General features: G+C 44.5%; 1 protein-coding gene across 3 annotated transcripts in view; it reads left to right on the top strand.

Annotated features, from left to right (window-relative positions):
- crebbpb (CREB binding lysine acetyltransferase b) overlaps positions 1 to 19,435 on the top strand; it is a 30,885-nt gene extending 11,450 nt beyond the window's left edge. The window contains exons 3-31 of one of the 3 annotated variants that reach the window (XM_019258037.2): positions 1,214 to 1,381; positions 2,263 to 2,515; positions 3,483 to 3,596; positions 5,259 to 5,504; positions 5,611 to 5,710; positions 6,068 to 6,205; positions 6,312 to 6,429; positions 6,632 to 6,806; positions 6,961 to 7,023; positions 7,263 to 7,384; positions 7,837 to 8,025; positions 8,143 to 8,541; positions 8,719 to 8,892; positions 9,185 to 9,365; positions 9,674 to 9,792; positions 9,907 to 10,146; positions 10,297 to 10,385; positions 11,360 to 11,470; positions 11,623 to 11,679; positions 11,803 to 11,880; positions 11,992 to 12,059; positions 12,187 to 12,337; positions 12,644 to 12,790; positions 12,892 to 13,005; positions 13,107 to 13,272; positions 14,944 to 15,111; positions 15,367 to 15,528; positions 15,616 to 15,897; positions 16,005 to 19,435. In XM_019258037.2, the coding sequence (XP_019113582.1) occupies positions 1,214 to 1,381; positions 2,263 to 2,515; positions 3,483 to 3,596; positions 5,259 to 5,504; positions 5,611 to 5,710; positions 6,068 to 6,205; positions 6,312 to 6,429; positions 6,632 to 6,806; positions 6,961 to 7,023; positions 7,263 to 7,384; positions 7,837 to 8,025; positions 8,143 to 8,541; positions 8,719 to 8,892; positions 9,185 to 9,365; positions 9,674 to 9,792; positions 9,907 to 10,146; positions 10,297 to 10,385; positions 11,360 to 11,470; positions 11,623 to 11,679; positions 11,803 to 11,880; positions 11,992 to 12,059; positions 12,187 to 12,337; positions 12,644 to 12,790; positions 12,892 to 13,005; positions 13,107 to 13,272; positions 14,944 to 15,111; positions 15,367 to 15,528; positions 15,616 to 15,897; positions 16,005 to 18,422 (6,810 nt within the window). In that variant the 3' untranslated portion in view covers positions 18,423 to 19,435. Of the gene's footprint in view, positions 1 to 1,213; positions 1,382 to 2,262; positions 2,516 to 3,482; positions 3,597 to 5,258; positions 5,505 to 5,610; positions 5,711 to 6,067; positions 6,206 to 6,311; positions 6,430 to 6,631; positions 6,807 to 6,960; positions 7,024 to 7,262; positions 7,385 to 7,836; positions 8,026 to 8,139; positions 8,542 to 8,718; positions 8,893 to 9,184; positions 9,366 to 9,673; positions 9,793 to 9,906; positions 10,147 to 10,296; positions 10,386 to 11,359; positions 11,471 to 11,622; positions 11,680 to 11,802; positions 11,881 to 11,991; positions 12,060 to 12,186; positions 12,338 to 12,643; positions 12,791 to 12,891; positions 13,006 to 13,106; positions 13,273 to 14,943; positions 15,112 to 15,366; positions 15,529 to 15,615; positions 15,898 to 16,004 lie in introns of all 3 variants that reach the window. The other 2 variants (XM_019258038.2, XM_019258036.2) reach the window with 2 other exon arrangements.
- The last annotated feature ends 605 nt before the right edge of the window (positions 19,436 to 20,040 follow it).

Raw genomic sequence — 20,040 nt, 5'->3', positions numbered from 1 at the left:
ATGTGTAAACGGGAGGGAGGCAGCAGGCAAGCATCTGTGTGTTTCTGTGCAGCGGAGGGGGAGGGGCAGACAGCGGCGCAGTGCTCTGCTCAGCTGTTGAGCAAGCTGGTCTTTCTTTCTGTGTGTCTCCTCCCGTTTTTTTTTTTTTTTTTCCTCTCTCTCTCTGCTGGGCTGGGCTTGCTCTGTCTGCCTGAGCACTGCTGGCAGTGGGGAAACCTCTGCGAAGCAAAGCAGGCTGCTGCTTTGGCCACCGCCAAAGAAAGACAGGCAAAGACGGGGCATACACATGCCAAGGGCCATCAGAGAATGAATGGGAATCAATTACCACTTAACCATTTGCTTTGTAATTCAATTATGAATGAAAAATTCCACATTTCTACATATTTTTGTAGCAAAAATTAATTTTACTTAATCATTTAAGTTTCGGACAGTTGGAGTAGTTTCAAATCTTTGACAACTATTAATTTCTAAGGCACAATGGAAGAAAAAGTTTGGGAAATGAAGCAACCATGAGTTCTAGGGCTGTAACAGTTCATGTTCTTGCTGAACCATCATGGTATGGGGGTCACGGTCTGGTGCGAGCGGTATGTAGATTAATAAATTGATGCACTTAATGTGCAACCAAGGCGATGCAAACAACAAATTATGTTTTATTTTATGTCAATTTGGGTTGCTGAGTGAATTCTTTAGTTTTGGTGGCTGACGGTTTGTTTATGAGTACACCGTTTATAAACTCTTTCTCCCTGCACCGTATCATTCGGATCGGTCTCATTTAGTGACACGTGTGGTGAGATTGTCAGATGAGTACACTGTGAGGTGAGATTAATGTGTTTGTGAGGTATGTTGCGCCTAAAACCAGAGTTGTCAATGTCACAAAGATGACTTTTAATCTGGCTGGATTGACATGGTAAATTATTTTGGGCTCCTGACTTGCTCTGGAGGATGTTTGTTCAGAGTTTTGAATTTAAATTGGCTGTATAAAGCGTTGTCCTTTCACCATTCCTTATCCTGATGGTAGTCTCGATAAGTGATATAGATTCTTAGCTATGTTATAAATGCAAACTTGTTGAACAGCACATTGGCAATGTCACTGAACAAAGCTGCGTAGCATTTCATTATATATTTTTAGAGGTAAAATATAGATGTACTGTGATGGTATGCTGCATGATATGCATATTTTCTGAACGCCCTCTGTCCTGATTGTCCACTATAGATGGGGATGTCAGGAGCACCATTTGGCCAGCAGTACGGTCAGGCTGGGGTGCAGCAGATGGGGGCAGCGGGGGTCAATGCCCAACAACTCCAGAACAAGACAGCCCTTTCCAACAACCTGCCCCAATTCCCTGCTGAGCTGAAGGGAGCTGGAAGTGTGCCAAATATGGTGAGTGTCAGGAAAAAAAAAACATATCTCAAGCCCTTTTTTGTTTGGTTAGTTTGGGGGGAAACATATTCTACGTTAATCTGTATTACACAGTATCATTGTGTTATAGCAAAGGGCAATGGTACTGTACAACTTTCACCCTTACAGACATTAAAATAAACTTCCACCAAACTAGTGAAGTGCATAAGTATATTGTAATACACATACAGTTTTCCAGATAAAAACATATAAAGAGCTGCAGTAATTCTTTCATAGGGCTGGGCTTGTTTGTGTTTAATACACCTAAGAATAATACAATGTTTATGCAGTTTGTAGCATTACTGTGGCAACTACACAATGTTTAATTTGTGCTAGGAATATAGATATCTGTATATACATTAGCACAATTTCATTATGATCGATAATAATTTATATGTGTTGCTTATGGGACTGTGTGTTTAATTAATATGGATGAAAGAAACAAAACTACATATTACTAAACATTGTAATAATCCTTTAAAGTCGTGACAAGTTAACTAATTTGATACTGACTACCCAACCCATTACACAGCCCATGTATTGTCTGCATACAGCTTGTCTGATAAGATAGTACTATGACCATATATGTACATTGCTTCCTTTGAAAACCAAAACAGAGTGCAGTTCAATGCAAATCTGTTTGAAGAACAGGAAATGGACTTAATCGAGGAAATGTTCCTTATTTTTGAGAAAGTTCATGTTTTTTTCTTTTCATTCTCGAGTTTCTACATTTGAACTTCCCTATTTTCATTCCTTGTCTTGTGCCCGCTTTCTTTTCTGGTGCCACGTCTTCTTCAATTTAACTACTGAAACGAGGAAAGGCCGACGATCTGATCTTGACCTGTATTGCCGCTCTTTTGCAGTCCCAGATGCAGCAGCAGGTAGCCTCAGTGGGCATGGTCCCCGGAGCTGGTGGCGTGTCAGCGGGCCCGACGGCCGACCCCGAGAAGCGCAAACTCATTCAGCAGCAGCTGGTCCTGTTGCTCCATGCACACAAGTGCCAGCGGCGGGAGCAGGCCAATGGGGAGGTGAGGGCCTGCACTCTGCCCCACTGCCGTACCATGAAGAACGTCCTCAACCACATGACCCACTGCCAGGCTGGCAAGTCCTGCCAGGGTGAGAGAAACTGATGTTTTCTGGACACTCCTTGAATTAAAAATCCTACCTTCAATCCTTATGTTAAAGTTCTGGCTGGCTCCTGTTTGAGGGCATTCACCTGTGCATCCACCTTTCATCTGAACTTTATGTGACTCTAAGCTTACTCTTTAATTACTGTAAGAATCTGATCAAGAAATGGACCTAGGTAGAATTTCTGTACAGATGAATTAACTATACGATCAGTACCTGTGATGCGGGAACAGTGCCATTAGCTTTTACATAGCACAGGAACAACACAGTAAAAGGTGTTGATGGCTTGTAGTTTTAAGTTCACCCACGCTGCCAAAAGCGCCTGTCGCCTTCACCTTTTCATATAACCGCTTGCCAATATTGTCTTTTTGCAAATTGCTAAATTGTTTATTGATCCTGTGTGGCTGACTGCCAGTTAAGGAAGTTTCATGAAATTTGCATCACTGTATAACACTAAACAACCAAATCGCTTTGTCGTTGACCTACAGTTAGTGCATGAGGAGAAATCATCTAAATAAATACTATGACGGTCATTAATTACAGTTTATTAACACTAAAATGCTGTGTGTTTCTGTTGTTCATGCTATGTTTTTTTGCTTGAATAGAGCCCAAAATGCCTCAGTGACTGAAGTCACCTCAGGCTGATGAACTTTGAACTCTGATATTTATACTTTTTACAGGCTTAAACTAAATACATGGATGCATTTATGGTTTTACAGCATGTACAATTGCTTTACAGTGCTATTTGCACTCCAGCAGTCAGTGTCTTTTTGACAAAGCTGTATTTTAACTTGACGTGGTGCTGGGTTTAATCACTTTTTACTTATGTTCAACGGACAAATTCAGCATGTTTTTAACATCTCTTTAAATCCTTAACTCGTGTAACGTCAGACTCTACTGAATTACTTGTCACCATGCTTCAATCGATGTCTGTTTCTTATCGGTTTGTCCGCAGTGGCTCACTGCGCATCATCCAGACAGATCATCTCCCACTGGAAGAACTGCACGCGGCACGACTGTCCTGTCTGTTTGCCTTTGAAGAATGCTAGTGACAAGAGGAACCAGCAACGTGAGTAACTTCAGCAGCTCCCCGTCTTTTTTTTTAATGCATTCATAAAACCATATAAAATAGTTAATAGAATACAAATAATTCCTGATGAATGAATGCTTAGGTTTTCTAAGGTTATGATCATTTATATTTAAAAAACAAACAAACTTTGATGCCTTGTAAGCTGTTCGTTAAGGCCGTTGTCACTCGGCAGTGAGCCTCCAGCTTGTGTGTGGATTGAAGTGGTGCCACCTGCAGGTTGTATCTCCCGGCCTCAGCTCTGTGCTGGCTCGCTGACTGCGAGAGCTCCGACAGTCAGAGGATTCCTCTAGAAAGGCTGGGCCTGTAATGTGACACCCAGGGGAGGGGCTCTGGGGCTCTGCCGTGAGTGGGGGCAGGGTCTTGAGACAGTGTGCTCTCCGATTGGTTAAAAGGCCCTCTGACAGATTTAAATCCCCCACAGAGGCAGCGTGCTCCCTGTCAGCAATCAACACAGCAGGGAGCAGTGCAGGATTTTAGATGGAGGTCTGCTCAAGAACATGTTGTTAACCGCAGGGATTTTTTTTTCTTTTTCTGTTTAATGGTGTTTCACTATTTAAATGTATTTTTTTTATACCGATGTATACTAATTTTTGGGGGTTCATCTTTTATATCCATATATATGCTAATGTTTAATAATTACAAAGCATGCAGAAACAGCTATTACTCCTCAGTTATTACAGTATTAATTAGGGATGTAACGATACATCGTGCCACGATTAAAATCGGTACAAATGCGTGACGACTCGCATCGGTTGACAGAAAAAATGAATCGTGATTCTTGGCAAATGCGAGAGAAGTAGGATATGTTCTTTTTCGTCTTTTTTTTAATTAGAAATAGGTTATGTTGTGGCTGCAGCTTCCACTGCCGCGTCTGCCTTTCTGTGTCACACACACACACACACACCCCTACACACATGCGCAGTAGTGGTAATCGGCATCAGGCCTGACTGTACCGTAAATGATACCATAACACAGACTCTCCAGGAATTCACGATGTTGCAATTTGCAACTTCAACCCAACTTCAGTGAATCCCCGTGAATTCAGGGCGGTGTTGCAATTTTAACCAATCACCGCAACTTCTCCGCAACTTTCGCGCTGTCTGCCCGGGGGATTAAACTCGGGTCAGGGACGGCCGCACGGTGCGGGAGGATCCCTTCGTGGGACCTCTCCCCGGCGCTGGCTGGCCCCCGCCGGGCCCATTTCCTCCGAGGCGGTGCGCCGCGACCGGCTCTGCGTTTACAGCGCCCGGACCTCGCCGTTTCCCGGGGCCGTGGACTCTCATTAAAGGGTTAATGAGCTATCATCTTGTTGTTTTTATTTTCAGTTAGCTCATACTTCAAGCTGAAAGGTAATGGTCAGATCAGCTGCTTGCTGGCAGCCCTAATAAGAACACAAACTGCTTGAGAGTTTCTGTAAAGAGAAAAGATTTTTTTCCTACAAATAAAAAGATAATTTTATTTGGTCAGAATTTGTCTGTAGCTCATTTTGATTAAAAAAAAATCGTGAAAAAAATCGTATCGTGAACAAAAAATCGTGACTCGAATCGAGTCGTGAGTTGAGTGTATCGTTACATCCCTAGTATTAATTAATAGGTTAATTGAATATCATCACTTACTTATTTCGTCATCTTCTCCCTCTAGCCATGCTAAGTTCCCCTGGGGCTGGCCTGCAGAATGCCATCAGCACCGTGGGGCCTGGCCAGCCAAGTGCCACAGCCATCAGCAGCGCTGCCACGCACATCGACCCCAGCTCCATGCAGAGGGCCTACGCTGCCCTTGGCCTGCCGTATGGGAACCAGTCCCCTGCTCAGGTCCAGGGGCAGGGGCCCGCTCAGCAAAACCCCCAGGGCCCACAGCACCAGCAGCTGCGAAATATGAACCCATTAGGTATGAAATAGACAGTCATGCACAAGTGATGATCACACTACACTGTAAGTCTGTTGCTAAGCCCTTTTCTTGTAAACCCCTGTAAATGATGATGTGTGTTTATCAGGCACTAATCAGATGAACCAGATGGCAGGAGGCATGGTTGTCCCCTCTTCAGACCAGACTGGCATGCACTCCGACTCCTCCCTGCCATCCACACTCAACAAGTGAGCGTTCTCATCCTTAATACATCACACTGATTTTTAATGCTCTTCCTTAGAAATGTATGCGACTACAATTGGTGTCCTCCTGTAAATGATGACATGCTCCTAGGTTGAGTAGCTGCTGTATAATTTATAGTCTGGGACATAATCAGCTCAATAAGTCCAATTCTAAACACCATCTAGGGCATTTTCTGTTGACATAATAATCATCCACGATCTTAATCTGTTCTCTATAATAAGAAAATTATTATCTCAGAATAAACCCCATGAGATGTATCATTGTCATTATTTATCATTATTTATCAAACCTGACGTGAAATTGAACTTAAGTAATAGTGTCTTTGTCTCTCTGTCCTATAGTCAGCTGATGCCAGATGGGTCAGTAGCAGGAGGCATGGGAAATCTGCCCACTGCCACCCCTCTCTCTGCTACTGGGGTAAGGAAGGCCTGGCATGAACACGTCACTCAGGACCTGCGCACCCACCTGGTGCACAAACTGTAAGTCCAACAATGAAACGGATTCATTATTAATGCTCAAGGTCATATTTAAACAAAATAGAACCAGGCCTTCACTGAGTTTTGCATTTTTCTGCTCTCTCTACAGTGTACAAGCCATATTCCCCACCCCAGACCCCGCAGCACTGAAGGACCGGCGAATGGAGAACCTGGTGGCATATGCACGCAAGGTTGAGGGTGACATGTATGAGTCCGCTAACAGCAGGGTAACTAATACAATACACTACTTCTGTTTTTAGCAGTACACCAGTACAACCTGTCTCCCTAATTTTTTTTTTAGATTCAGCATATCTCTTGTCACAATGAGAACAGAGAATTTAAATCAGAACCTGAGCCAAGGATACACGTTCATAACTCTTTTTTTAAAACCTCTTGTCTGGCTTTTGTTCCTTCCCATCGTCTTACTAGGATGAGTATTACCACTTCCTGGCAGAGAAAATCTACAAAATCCAGAAAGAACTGGAGGAGAAGAGACGCTCACGGCTCCAGAAACAGCCTGGCATGGTGGGCACAGCTGGGCCTCAGCAACCTGGCATGGCTCAACCCAACACCATGGGCCCAGGACAGGCCGTCCGACCTCTCAGTTAGTAGCCAAACTCTTAACACTCTGCATGACAAAATACAAAAAGGGAAAAGCACTTTAGGGTTTTGAATATTGTAACTATTCTACAGTTCTCAATTGATACAAGTACAAAACAATTATAAAATGAACATTTATATATTCTGTCTTCTCTCAGATGGACCTGTCCCGATACCAAACATGCCAAATCAGACCATGAACCGTATGCAGGTGCCCCAAGGTATGCTTTTGCTCTCAGCAGTCCAGGGAAACACTCTAGTTCTTAAGTTTGTGAATGGGTTAACACTTGTGTTTTAGTTTCCTGTGATTGTTTAACCAGTTAAAGTTGAATGCATTTGTCAGAGCTGTGATAAGCTGGTTCAGCGCATCTGCCAGCCTAGTAGGACATGGAATATTAAATTACAACTCCCAGGTATAATAAACAGGTAAATAATTGTGTGTGTGTATCTGCTCTCACAGGAATCAATCAGTTTAACCCAATGGCAATGCAGAATGCGCAGATGTCTCAGGCACCCATGGGAGCACGTGCTCCCTCTCCCATGAACCATCCACAGCAGATGAACATGAGCTCCGTCTCAGCGGTTAGATCTTCCTCCTTTTTTTGGCACTTCTTCTTGGAATCATTGTTCAGTTTTTGTCCCCACTTTGTCCTGTTCATGCTCCATTCAGTCAAACTTTTGCCTGTTCCTTCACTTTTTCGTTCTTCTTCACTTTGAATGCTGTCTTTGATTGTTTAGTCCGTTACCATTTTTTACACCAAATCATGCGTCAATATGGCATGTGCTGCCTGTGTTTGACGCAGGTCCTGATCCATTTATGAACCAGCTGCCTGGCTGTCAATGAGTAATCTGTAGTGGTCCTCACTGTCTTTAGATCTGTTGCCATGTCATGTTTTGATTTAGCACTCTGTTACTCCACAGGCCTGCATGTACGCTGCATTTCATTCACTTAGTTTATTTTACTTGGCGTTTATCGAACACTAGAGCCCTGCTGCCATAATAATTTTGTCTTTCATCCGCTTCCTCTTTTACAGATGGGCATGTCTCCGTCAAGGATGCCTCAGACTCAAGGAATGATGGGAAGTCATGCTAATAACATGGTAGCTCAGCCAACCAACCAGGGCCAGTTCCTGCCACAAGGCCAGTTCACTGCAGCTGCAGGTGGAGCAATGAATGTGAATGTAGGCTTGGGCCAGCCCATAACACAGGCTGCTGTCACACAGGTGAGGAGACTTGTTCTGTGCTAGATTTTTTTTTTCCTGTCCAAACACCATGTGGTCTGCTCTATATGAATGTTGTGAATTGGTATGCTAACTGCACATCCGTCTTTGTTCCAGCAGCCGCAGAACTCTAACCTCCCTCTAAATGCACTGGGATCCCTCGGCTCCCAGATACCCTGTGGCCCTGCAGCACAGCCCACCCTGCGTGCCACCCCTCCACCCAATGCCCCTGCCAGCCTGCAGCCTCAGCAACAGCAGCTCCAGCAGCAACAGCAACAACAGCAGCACCATCATGCTTCTGCACAGGCACAGGTGGCGCCGCGGCCTTCCACCCCGGCTTCCGTGGGTGGGCCCTCCTCCACCCCAACCCATGTACCCAGTAACCTCCCTGGCCCCCAATCAGCCATAGGCACACCCCCTGACCCCTCCCTGCCGCTCACACCCCTGCAGCCCCAAACAGAGCCCCCCAGCCAGATGCAGCAGCCAACCTCAGTGCAGGCACAGCACCCCAGCACACCGGTGAGATTCTTACTGAAGAGTTGCTTGGATTGCTTGCAGCTTGAGTTAAAGCTTTGACCAAACAATTTAACCAAACATAATGGTGTCAAGATTTTGTTCAGAGAATTGCCAGTCAATTAATTTGCTTATAAAACAGTATGACTTGGTTGATAAAGTCTCTTCCTTCTCTTCTTGAAGTTATCCCAGGCAGCAGCAAGTATTGATAACAGAGTGCCCACCCCAGCCTCTGTAGCTGAGCTGAGCTCCCAGCAAGCTTTGCCGGACGTGAGTGGCACTGAAGCCAAACCTGAAATAAAAGATGAAGAAGATAACAGCAACTCTGGGAAGAAGCAGACAGATATAAAGATGGAGGTATGTTCACATGTTTACAAGACAGTTCTGTAATCTCCAAGAGATGGAAAGAAGCTTCCTTATGTCTACCGCAGGTCAGACATAAAGCCATTTTCTGTTTGATCCCCTGGTTACTATTGCAAATGCCATCCACCAACCAACCAGCTCTGCTCACATCGCACGTCCAGAAAAGTACATTTGACTTGTGGTTATTCACTTTCCTCAAGCAAAGGGTTATGCATCAATCACTTGATGGTTCATGTCTCAGCATTGTAGGATAGCTAGTTGACCATGATGGGTTGTGTTCATGTAGCAGGATGATGAAACCAAACCCCTGGTGGTGAAGAAGGAGGAGCCAGATGCAGTAGAGCCAAAGCATGAACCAATGGAGACTGAGGAGAAGAAGCCGGAGATGAAGGTAGAACCCAAAGAAGAGGAGGAGAGCGGGGCCAACAGCACATCAGCCACCTCCACCACTCAGAACCGCAAGAAAAGTAAGAACACACATCTCATTTGTATAATGTGTGATAGAAAAATCAGAAGATATGTGTCATGGAGCTAAAATTGCAAGTTGTCAAGTAGCAAATATCAAGTTAATCTATCTAAATTCATAGTTAATATATTAATTTCAGCTCACATCGCAGTAAAGTCCATTAAAAAGAAAAGTGAAATTGTATGCCTGTGTTCACTTGGACAGGGCTTGTGTCTCAGTGCACATTTGTGATCTTTGAATTAAAAATTGTGCATTTGCCGGTATGCTGTTTGTTTTTAGTTTCTTCTAACATTATTATTGTCTGTCCAGTTTTCAAGCCAGAGGAGCTGAGACAAGCCCTAATGCCGACTCTTGAGGCCCTCTACAAGCAAGACCCTGAGTCACTGCCCTTCAGACAACCTGTAGACCCCATGTTGCTGGGCATCCCTGTGAGTATACACGCATCTTCATTAAAATATATAATGAAGATATTACAAGACGCACACAAAAAATACTAATAAGCATGATTTGCTCATTTGTTGTTAATGTCTCTTGCTGCACAGGACTATTTTGAAATTGTGAAGAATCCCATTGACTTATCCACCATCAAGCGCAAGCTGGATACGGGTCAGTACCAGGAGCCGTGGCAGTATGTGGAAGATGTGTGGCTCATGTTCAACAACGCCTGGTTGTACAACCGTAAAACATCGCGCGTCTACAAGTACTGCACTAAACTGGCAGAAGTGTTTGAGGCAGAGATTGATCCCGTCATGCAGGGCCTGGGCTACTGCTGCGGCAGGAAGGTGAGACGATCTGGGATGCCACTGGAGCATATTTACGATATTTATCCTCCTATTCACATTTATCTTCAACTATATGTGACTGTTAAGTTGTGCGCAACATGTCTGTAAACAGTGATGCGGATTATCAATGTTCGCCTGATGTTTCCACAGTTTGAGTTCTCACCCCAGACGCTGTGTTGCTATGGCAAACAGTTGTGTACCATCTCCAGGGATGGCACCTACTACAGCTACCAGAACAGGTAAAAATGGATGACTATGTAAAGGGGTAGAAGTGGGTAAATAGGTGAAGGAAGTGTTATCGAGACACGGTGTGCAGCTTCATTCTCAAAATACAATACACGGCCAAAGATACCACCTCACATACAGCCATACCAATCAACAAAGATTCACATGAAAATCTTTCCTTTATACGGGTGTCACAGACACCACTGAGAACTGTATATTGTGACCAAGCAGAATATGCATGATCGGGCCCTGTGTTGTCTGTTGTGCCTGAGAACCAACACTAAAGCTCCCCCTGCTGTGCAGAATCTGCTACTGCACCTCAAAATCACTCTAAAGCAACACCATTGAATTATTGCAGATACTCGCCACTAAATGTTTTGAAGTAAACCAATTTAGGATTTAAGACTTTCAACAAAAAGTCATTGCTTATGAGAATTGAATGGAGATCTAAGCAGTGTTTTATAATTTGACCAAATCTTGATCAAAACGTGCTAAAATATCAGGACTGAAATAAATGTAATAAATGAATTTAGTCACATAAACAAAGAGTGTTCCTACAAGACCCCGGACATTTGTATTCGCATTACCATTACGTCTCCCCTGGCATGACTATTGAATCCATTCATCAGTTCATAATGCATGCTGTAGAGTTTTTTTGTTGTTTTCATGTCCCAGCATGCAGTTAGACTTTGTAATGTCGACATGCAGCAGATTGTGTTCAAACATTCATCCGTTGTTGACATTCATTAACATAGCATTTTAGCATGTTTCGCCCATTTCTGTTCCAGTTTGAATGAGAGTGGCTGGATCATGACCATTTCAACTGTGACTAATCTGTACCTCTGCCTGTGTGTGTGTATGTGTCCTTCCGTCTGTCCACTGCCCATGCTCTGTCTTCGGTTGTTTCCCCGTGTTGTTCCCGTATACTCTGCATTCTGCCACCTGTGCGCCGGTTTGCCTGTGCTGCTACTGTGTGTGCTGGCTGCAGTTCACCCAAATATGGCCTTATTGCCGACAGGTATCACTTCTGTGAGAAGTGCTTCAACGAGATCCAGGGCAACAGTGTGACCCTGGGGGACGACCCAGCACAGCCACAGACGTAAGTTACCAGGCCCGGGTGGCCGACCACCACCTGATGATCAACTTGAGAGATTATCAGGCTGATTTCTCTCTGGCCTTCATTCTGTGGAGAGGAGTTTCAATAGTAGGACCCAACATAAACTTGGTTGTCTCTTTATCTCTTTCATGCAGCATGATATCAAAAGAGCAGTTTGAAAAGAAGAAAAATGACATGTTGGACTCTGAACCGTGAGTACTACCTGGACAGCAACTTCAGTGTGACACTAATGTGACGGCAATGAAACTTTTTTTGTTTGTTTGTTTGTTTTTTTGCGAAGAAAGCACAGAACAAGCAAATGTTTGTCATTGCAGGTTTGTTGAATGTAAAGACTGTGGACGAAAGATGCATCAGATCTGCGTGCTGCACTATGACGTCATTTGGCCTTCGGGGTAAGTCTTGCTATAGCTGATGGACAACCGAATTCATTCAACAGGAATTTGTACTTGCTGGAACTCTTGTATGTTGATACTAAACCATAGTTTGATCTTTTCTTTTTCTAGCTTTATCTGTGATAACTGTCTGAAGAAGTCTGGAAAAACAAGAAAGGAGAACAAGTTCTCAGCCAAACGTAAGTTAAACATAGTAGTAAAATAGTAGTAGTAACATTTGAGTCCATTAAATTTCCCTTAATTTAAGCATGTTAAAGACTGTTTGTTTGAACTTGAATTGATGAAAAACATTTTGTCTCTATAAAGGGTTGCAGTCTACAAGGTTAGGGACATATATTGAGGACAGAGTGAACAAGTACTTGAAAAGGCAGAACCACCCAGAGGCCGGGGAGGTGTTTGTGCGAGTCGTGGCCAGCTCTGACAAAACTGTGGAGATTAAGCCTGGCATGAAGTCCAGGTAAGGTTCTCACCCGCTGATAAAGAGCATCTCTCCTGATTTGCAGTAGCATTGGTTAAATCTAGAACAACATGGTAGTTTTCATTGTGTGGCTGCTGCTTTCAAGCCCAGCTGGGAACTTCGTACCACTTAAGAACTTATCTGACCAACAAACCAGGAGAGACGTTAGAGATTAGTTAAATCCTTTATTAAGAAAATATGATAAGTGATTATTGTGTATTTGCTATATATGATACAGTATTTAAACAGTGATGATAAGGAATTGAATAACATCACTTATGATACTTATGATTTCTGTTTCCTCAGGTTTGTGGACTCAGGCGAGATGGTTGAGAGCTTCCCTTACAGAACCAAAGCACTTTTTGCATTTGAGGAAATAGACGGGGTGGACGTTTGTTTCTTTGGCATGCATGTCCAGGAGTACGGCTCAGAGTGCCCCTTTCCAAATACCAGGTAAAACTACAGAAAAGATAAAAAACAATGTATTTTATTTTACTCTTTTGGTATTTTGTGTGAATTTCGCTTTGATTTAATTTTCCCTATTTGCTTTGCAGACGGGTTTACATATCATACCTCGATAGTATTCACTTCTTCAAACCACGTTTGCTAAGGACTGCAGTGTACCATGAGATCCTAATAGGTTACCTGGAGTATGTGAAGAAACTGGGGTGAGTAGTTTTTAACACTGTAGCGTTTTACACCTTCCAACTAATATAGTGTACATCATTCCTGCAAGTGCTAAGTGGCTGATAAGTTTTGTCACCCTCAGGTATGTGACAGGTCACATCTGGGCCTGCCCACCCAGTGAAGGAGATGACTACATTTTCCACTGCCACCCTCCTGACCAGAAGATCCCCAAACCCAAGAGGCTTCAAGAGTGGTACAGAAAGATGCTGGACAAGGCTTTCGCTGAGAGGATCTTACACGACTACAAGGTCAGAAAATGATCACGTCTCAAGATTTGTAATTTACTTACAGCAACCATTTAATCATTTTAAATAGTAATATTTCCACCAATCTTAACTGTACAGTCAGTAGGTAGGCAGTGGGTAGTAGTATAGCAGTAATAATTGGTATGATGATATGATAATTACTACTTACTGGTTTGTGCTGCATCTTTTTAAAACTAAGCCTAGACAATAATTTAGTTTTTTTTTTTTTTTTGCACTTTGTCATCACATTGCAACAGAATTTTCTCAGAGAGAGATGGTTGCACCTGTCTACATGATAAATGAGCTTTAACACGATCTTATTGAAAAATAAACAGTAATGAACATATCACATATATAAAAAGAAGTTTGAACTTATTTACTATATTATATAGATATTGATGGTGTTAAGTATTGATATGCTTCGAGTTGTGCATTCTGTCTCGCTGATTAAAAATATTTATTAGCCAATACGTCCAGACCATGGGTCGGCAACCCGCGGCTCCAGAGCCGCATGCGGCTCTTTGATCCCTCTGATCTGGCTCCCTGTGACTTTTGAAAATAATTGATGACTATTAAATTAAAATGTATTGTAGCATCCAGCCGGACGCGTGAGGAATAATGAGGCGTTATTTGGCCAACCTGCTTTTATTGCCAAACAGTTTCGTTACAGAACTGGGTTATTGTCGGCCATAACCACGCCAAACGACATCACAGGTCCCACACATCAGCCTCACTCGCGCCGTACTCCATCCACTCTCGCTCACACACGCGCGCTCCCCCTCTCACCTGCTCCCCAGCCCCCTTGCTCTCATTCAGGTGCATTCACGCACCATGGGAAACCACAGAACTCAACATCGTAACACTGTAACATTACTGCAGGGTCGCTACAGTATCTTGTTCGACTTTTCTTGTATTTGTTAGTTTTTGAAAATGTAATTCTAAATATGAAGATTATGGTGATATTGTTACATTTAATAAACCATATTAAAAATACATTTTTGGCTATGCGCGCGCATTCTTGAACTTACAGAACCGTTCGAACCTAGACAGTAGCTACGTTCCAACCAGACCGCAGGTAGCTAGAGCTAACTATGAAGAATTAGAAAACAAAAGTGTCTGACCCCCGCAGCGACCGATTTCTTAACCCCAGGTAGGCCAACTATGGAGAATTCTAAGAAAAGAAAAGTGTCTGAAGAAAACAGAAGTTTCAATGCTACGTGCAGTCCTTCATTAAATGTAATAATAAAAAAAACGGTGCATGCCGTGTCATTTTAAATGTCAAAAGTGTTTTGCGGCTCCCGGTGCTTTCTTTACGGTGAGAAACTGGTCCAAATGGCTCTTTGAGTGGTAAAGGTTGCCGACCCCTGGTCCAGACCAACAAGTGTGTACTGTAGGGGGAGCTCCCCCTTGTGTTTATTATAGATTATTGTGAAAATTGTAATCACAAAAACTACAATTCTAACCATCACCACAATATATAGTGATCATTCAGAGTAGTTTTTGCAGTATGCTCCAGTAGAACATTTCCCCCAAATGTTTTGTCAGTGGAAACATTTTTGTTATTCTAAAAAGCAATTGAAATGTTCAAATTCAACTTCATAAAACTTGCAGATGTTCTCTTTATGAGCTATGCTACTATGTTCCTTGATGGAGACCTGGTTTGTCTGTGTTCAGGACATTTTCAAGCAGGCAACAGAGGACCGGCTGACCAGTGCCTACGAGCTGCCATACTTCGAGGGTGACTTTTGGCCTAATGTATTGGAGGAGAGCATTAAGGAACTCGAGCAGGAGGAGGAGGAGAGGAAGAAGGAGGAAAACACAGCCTCCTCTGAGACGACAGAGGTGAGTTAAATTAAAAGGTTGATTGAACATTTTGAAATAGATTTTATAAGACGAATGCTCGTTACGCCTAAATCAACGGGCCTGGTGCTTAGGGCTCTGTTTCAGCCCAGATTTTATCATCCTCAAGTCCTCATTATGTGAAAGCTTTCAGTAGTCACTCAGGCATTGTTTAACCACTCAGCTTAATTGCATAACCTCATCTTGCCTGTAGTGCAATGTCTGCTTCTCTAAATGTTCATGTCTATCTATTTCAAGGGAGCCCAAGCTGACAGCAAGAATGCCAAAAAGAAGAATAACAAGAAAACCAACAAAAACAAGAGCAGCGTCAGCCGAGCCAATAAGAAGAAGCCTGGGATGCCGAATGTAGCCAATGATCTGTCCCAGAAGCTCTATGCCACGATGGAGAAGCATAAGGAGGTGGGGAAACATTGCAGCAGAGGGTTGGACTGAGAGTTGGCAGTTCTTCTGTTAACTAACGGACATGTTTCTCCTTTCCACTACCAGGTGTTCTTTGTTATTCACCTCCATGCTGGGCCGGTCATTAACACCCTGCCACCTATCATGGACCCCGATCCTATGCTGACCTGTGACCTGATGGATGGCCGTGATGCCTTTCTTACTTTGGCCAGGGACAAGCACTGGGAGTTCAGCTCATTGAGAAGGTGCAAATGGAGCACGATGTGCATGTTGGTAGAGCTGCACAACCAGGGCCAGGACCGCTTTGTGTACACCTGCAACGAGTGCAAGCACCACGTGGAGACTCGCTGGCACTGCACCGTCTGCGAGGTAGGGAATAGTGGCACTTTAGTGAAATGTTTTGAAATCTGTATCAGTTTTTAACTGAATTAAAATCTTGACTTAATCCTAATGTGGTTTTCCTTACCTGTCATCAGGACTACGACCTATGCATTAACTGCTACAATGCTAAGGGCCATGAGCACCAGATGGTGAAGTGGGGCCTGGGTATAGATGACGACAGCAATGGTCAGGGTGGAGAGGCCTCCAAGAGCCCTCAGGAGAGCCGACGTCTCAGCATCCAGCGCTGCATCCAATCTCTGGTCCACGCCTGCCAGTGCCGAAATGCCAACTGCTCTTTGCCTTCATGCCAGAAGATGAAGAGAGTGGTTCAACACACCAAGGGCTGCAAGCGCAAGACAAATGGTGGCTGCCCTGTGTGCAAACAGCTCATCGCTTTATGTTGTTACCATGCCAAGCACTGTCAGGAGAACAAGTGTCCTGTTCCCTTCTGTCTGAACATCAAGCACAAACTCCGTCAGCAGCAGCTGCAGCACAGGCTCCAGCAGGCTCAAATGATGCGCCGCAGAATGGCCACCATGGCTGGAAGGGGTATGCCCATGCCATCGCCACCTACCTCAGCTGCCCCTGACACCCCCAACTCTGTGCAGCAGCCTAATACACCCCAGACTCCCCAACCCATGCCCAACCAGCCCCAGCAACAACAACAACAACAACAACAACAACAGCCGCCGCCACCAAACCCTGCCAATATTTCCCAAGGTTTCCACAACAATGGCCGTAGCAGCCAGCCTCCAACACCAGTGACACAGGGCAAACCAGGCCCTCAGTCATCCCCTCTCCATCAACAGCAGTCACCTCTGCCTAACATGCCACACCAACAGCAGCCTCAGCTACCACAGCAGCAGCAACAACAACAACAACAACAGCAGCAGCAGCAACAGCAGCAGCAGCAACAACAGCAACAACAACAACAACAGCAGCAGCAGCAGCAACAGCAACAGCCCTTGCTTGCAGCCCTGAAGGTGGCGAGACAGATTGAGCTGGCAGCCAAGGTGAAGCAGCAGCAGCAGCAGCAGCAGAATTATAACATGAATGGAATGGCTATGAACCACCAACGTATGATGGGGCCCATGCAAGGCCAAATGCAGATGATGCAGGGGCCACGGGGCCCCCAAGTGATGCAGGCGATGCAGCAGGGCCAGTGGGGTCCAGGGATGCAGAGTCCAATGCAGAATCCCCAAAGTCATCAACCGCAGGTCCCTCCTCAGCAAGGCCCTATGGCCCCTCAGCAGGCTCAGGGAAATCCCATGCCTCCGCAGGGCCAGCTCATGCAAAGGCCCATGATGCCCCAGCAACAGGGTCTCCAAATGCCCGGGGTCATGCCTCCCCAGGGGACTTCACAGCAGGGCATGACGCCACAGCAGCATAACATGCCACGGGGAATACCTGGTAACATTGCTCCGAGTGCCCTGCAGGAGTTGCTGCGTACCCTCAAATCTCCCAGTTCCCCCCAGCAGCAACAACAGGTCCTCAACATCCTCAAGTCCAACCCCCATCTCATGGCCGCCTTCATTAAACAGAGGACAGCCAAGTACCAGGCAAATCAGCCACAGCAACAACAGCAGGCACAGCAGCAGAACCCTCAGGCGATGCTGGGGTCTCAGGCAGGTATGCAGGCCATTGCAGCCATGGCAAACCAAGTGCAGAGGCCAGGGATGGCACCACAGCAGCAGCCTCCTCAGCAGGCAGGGTCCCAGGGCATGGCAACCATGGGCCCTCAAGGCCAGATGATGAATCCTGCTCAAAATGGCAATCCCCAACTGTACCGCAGACAGCAGATGCTCAGGATGCAGCAGCTGCAGCAGCAGCAGCAGGCGCAGCAGCAGCAGCAACAGGGAGGCATGCCTCAGGGCCACGGTCAGTTCCCCCAGCAGCAGCCAGGGCCAGCAAGCTACTCCCAGCTCCGTATGCAGCAGCAAATGGTTATGCAAGGAGGTGGGGGGCCCATGGGACAGCTCCCTCCCACATCCCAAATGGGCCAACCTGGCATGGGCATGGATGGGCCCCAGAACCTCCTCCAGCAACGCATACTTCAGCAGCAACAGCAACAGCAGATGTTAAAGCAGCAGATGGGCTCTCCAGCGCAGGCCAACTCAATGAGTCCACAACCCCACATGCTCCAAGGCCAAGCCCAGGGAGGAGCTCACTTACCTGGCCAAACAATGGCAAACACCCTGGGAAACCAAGTACGCTCCCCAGCTCCAGTGCAATCGCCCCGTCCGCCTTCACAGCAGCCCCCGCATTCCAGTCCTTCCCCACGGATACAGCCTCAGCCCTCACCTCAGCATGGCGCCCTTCACTCCAGCTCCCCCCACCCTAACCTTGGAGGCCCCATGTCAGGGTCCATGGAGCAGGGACACATGGGAACACCAGAGCAGAGTGCCATGCTCCCGCAACTTAACACACCAAACAGAGGGGGGTTGAGTAGTGACATGGGTATGGTGGGTGACACGACGGGAGACACGCTGGAGAAGTTTGTTGAAGGATTGTAGCATTTTCTGACAGAAGAAAGGCCTTGTTCTGTTTTCAGCTGAGAAATTTTTTTGTACTTGCTGATGTAAAAAGCTAAAAAGAAATACAAACAAATGAGTCATATGAGGCCTACAGACTGTGAACTTTCCTTAAACCAAGGGACTGCTTTTTCTTCCAACACAGAGTGATTTAATAATTGCTGTTGAAAAGAAGACAACAAAGACACAAAGAATATATTTTTGGTTCAGACCAGTCACGCAAGAATTTTGCGCTGGTCTTTGTGTTGTTTTAATTTGTTTTTCATTTGTTATGCTCTGGTATTGACTTTTTTAACAAAACTTCTCAAAACAAAAAATATTTCATTTTATTATTCAATTTTTTTTTTATTTTGTACCTTTGCAAATTAATATCGTATTTGTGTTGAGAAGACTGTAAAATTATTTGTCTGGGAATTTTTTGCCAGGTTTCACCTCTCGCTCAGTTTCTCTGTTCCTGGCTAATTTATTCTAATATGCCATTTTTTCAAAAGGACTGCCTTTAGGAAAGCCTTAATTTCTTTCCTGTTTGCAGAGTCTATGGGAGATTAACGTATTTGTATAGATCTAGGGACAATTGCACACACCCAAACACAAAAGGCAGGTGTAAAAGAACCCTGCATTGAAGCTTGTTAATGTTCACAGGTGCCGGAATGTTCTTTTTACTGGCTTGGACCCAGAAATTGTCTTGCAAATGTTTAAAAAATTGCTTTGTCTCTCCCTCAGTCTAAAGAGTCATTCAATCTTGAACCTCTTTTGCCTGTGGTGGGAAACTAACTTGTTTGACTGCTAATTTGTGTTCAGAGAGAGTTTTGTGCATCATTTTCTCTCTTGCATTAAACTTGAATTGATGATAAACTGTTCTCTAATGTAAATCATGCAGCTAGACAGTACTGTAAATATGCAGAAAATAAGAATGAAATCACTGTACAAACTGGTTCAAATGGCTCATTTCGTACTTATATACCATATTGTTAAATAAACCTGTGTGCCACAGACTTTGCTTCTATTTTTTCTGTTGTGGTCAGCGACTAAAGATTAGTTTCATTGTTAATCTGCAAATTGTTTTTACAATTGTTTGATTAATTTGTCTAAAACACTAGAAAAAAAAAGTTTTCTTGGGGCCAGGATGACATCTTTTTGCGTTTTTCGTCTGACAGCGGTCTGCAACCTTTTTCCTGAGGAGACCCTTTTTGTGTCTACTTTGTCATTGCATAAACTAACAACCCGACTAAGTGACATTTTATGGATATTTCATATTATATTAAATGCATATTAAATGTACAGAATAACAGAAACAGTACAATTTACCCATTTTAATATTTTACAACATATTTAACATATTTTACGACAAACATTGTAAAGGTCCAGTGTGTAGGATTTAGTGGGACCTAGCAGTAAAGTCGCACATTGCAACCAAATGAATACTCTCCTGTACCTCACCCTCTCCTTCCAAGCATGTAGGAAAAACTCTGGCAGTGTTTGGTTTGTCTGCTCTGGGCTACTGTAGAAATATAGCGGTTCAACATGGCGGTCTGTGTAGAGGAGGACCTGCTCTCGCTGTAGATATAGAGGGTTCATTTTTAAGGCAACAAAAACAAAA

The sequence above is a fragment of the Larimichthys crocea genome, chromosome XII, assembly GCF_000972845.2.
Source record: "Larimichthys crocea isolate SSNF chromosome XII, L_crocea_2.0, whole genome shotgun sequence".
In the NCBI taxonomy this organism is placed as follows: domain Eukaryota; kingdom Metazoa; phylum Chordata; class Actinopteri; family Sciaenidae; genus Larimichthys; species Larimichthys crocea.
Note: the sequence above shows the minus strand (reverse complement) of the source record. Positions and strands in the feature narration are given on the sequence as shown.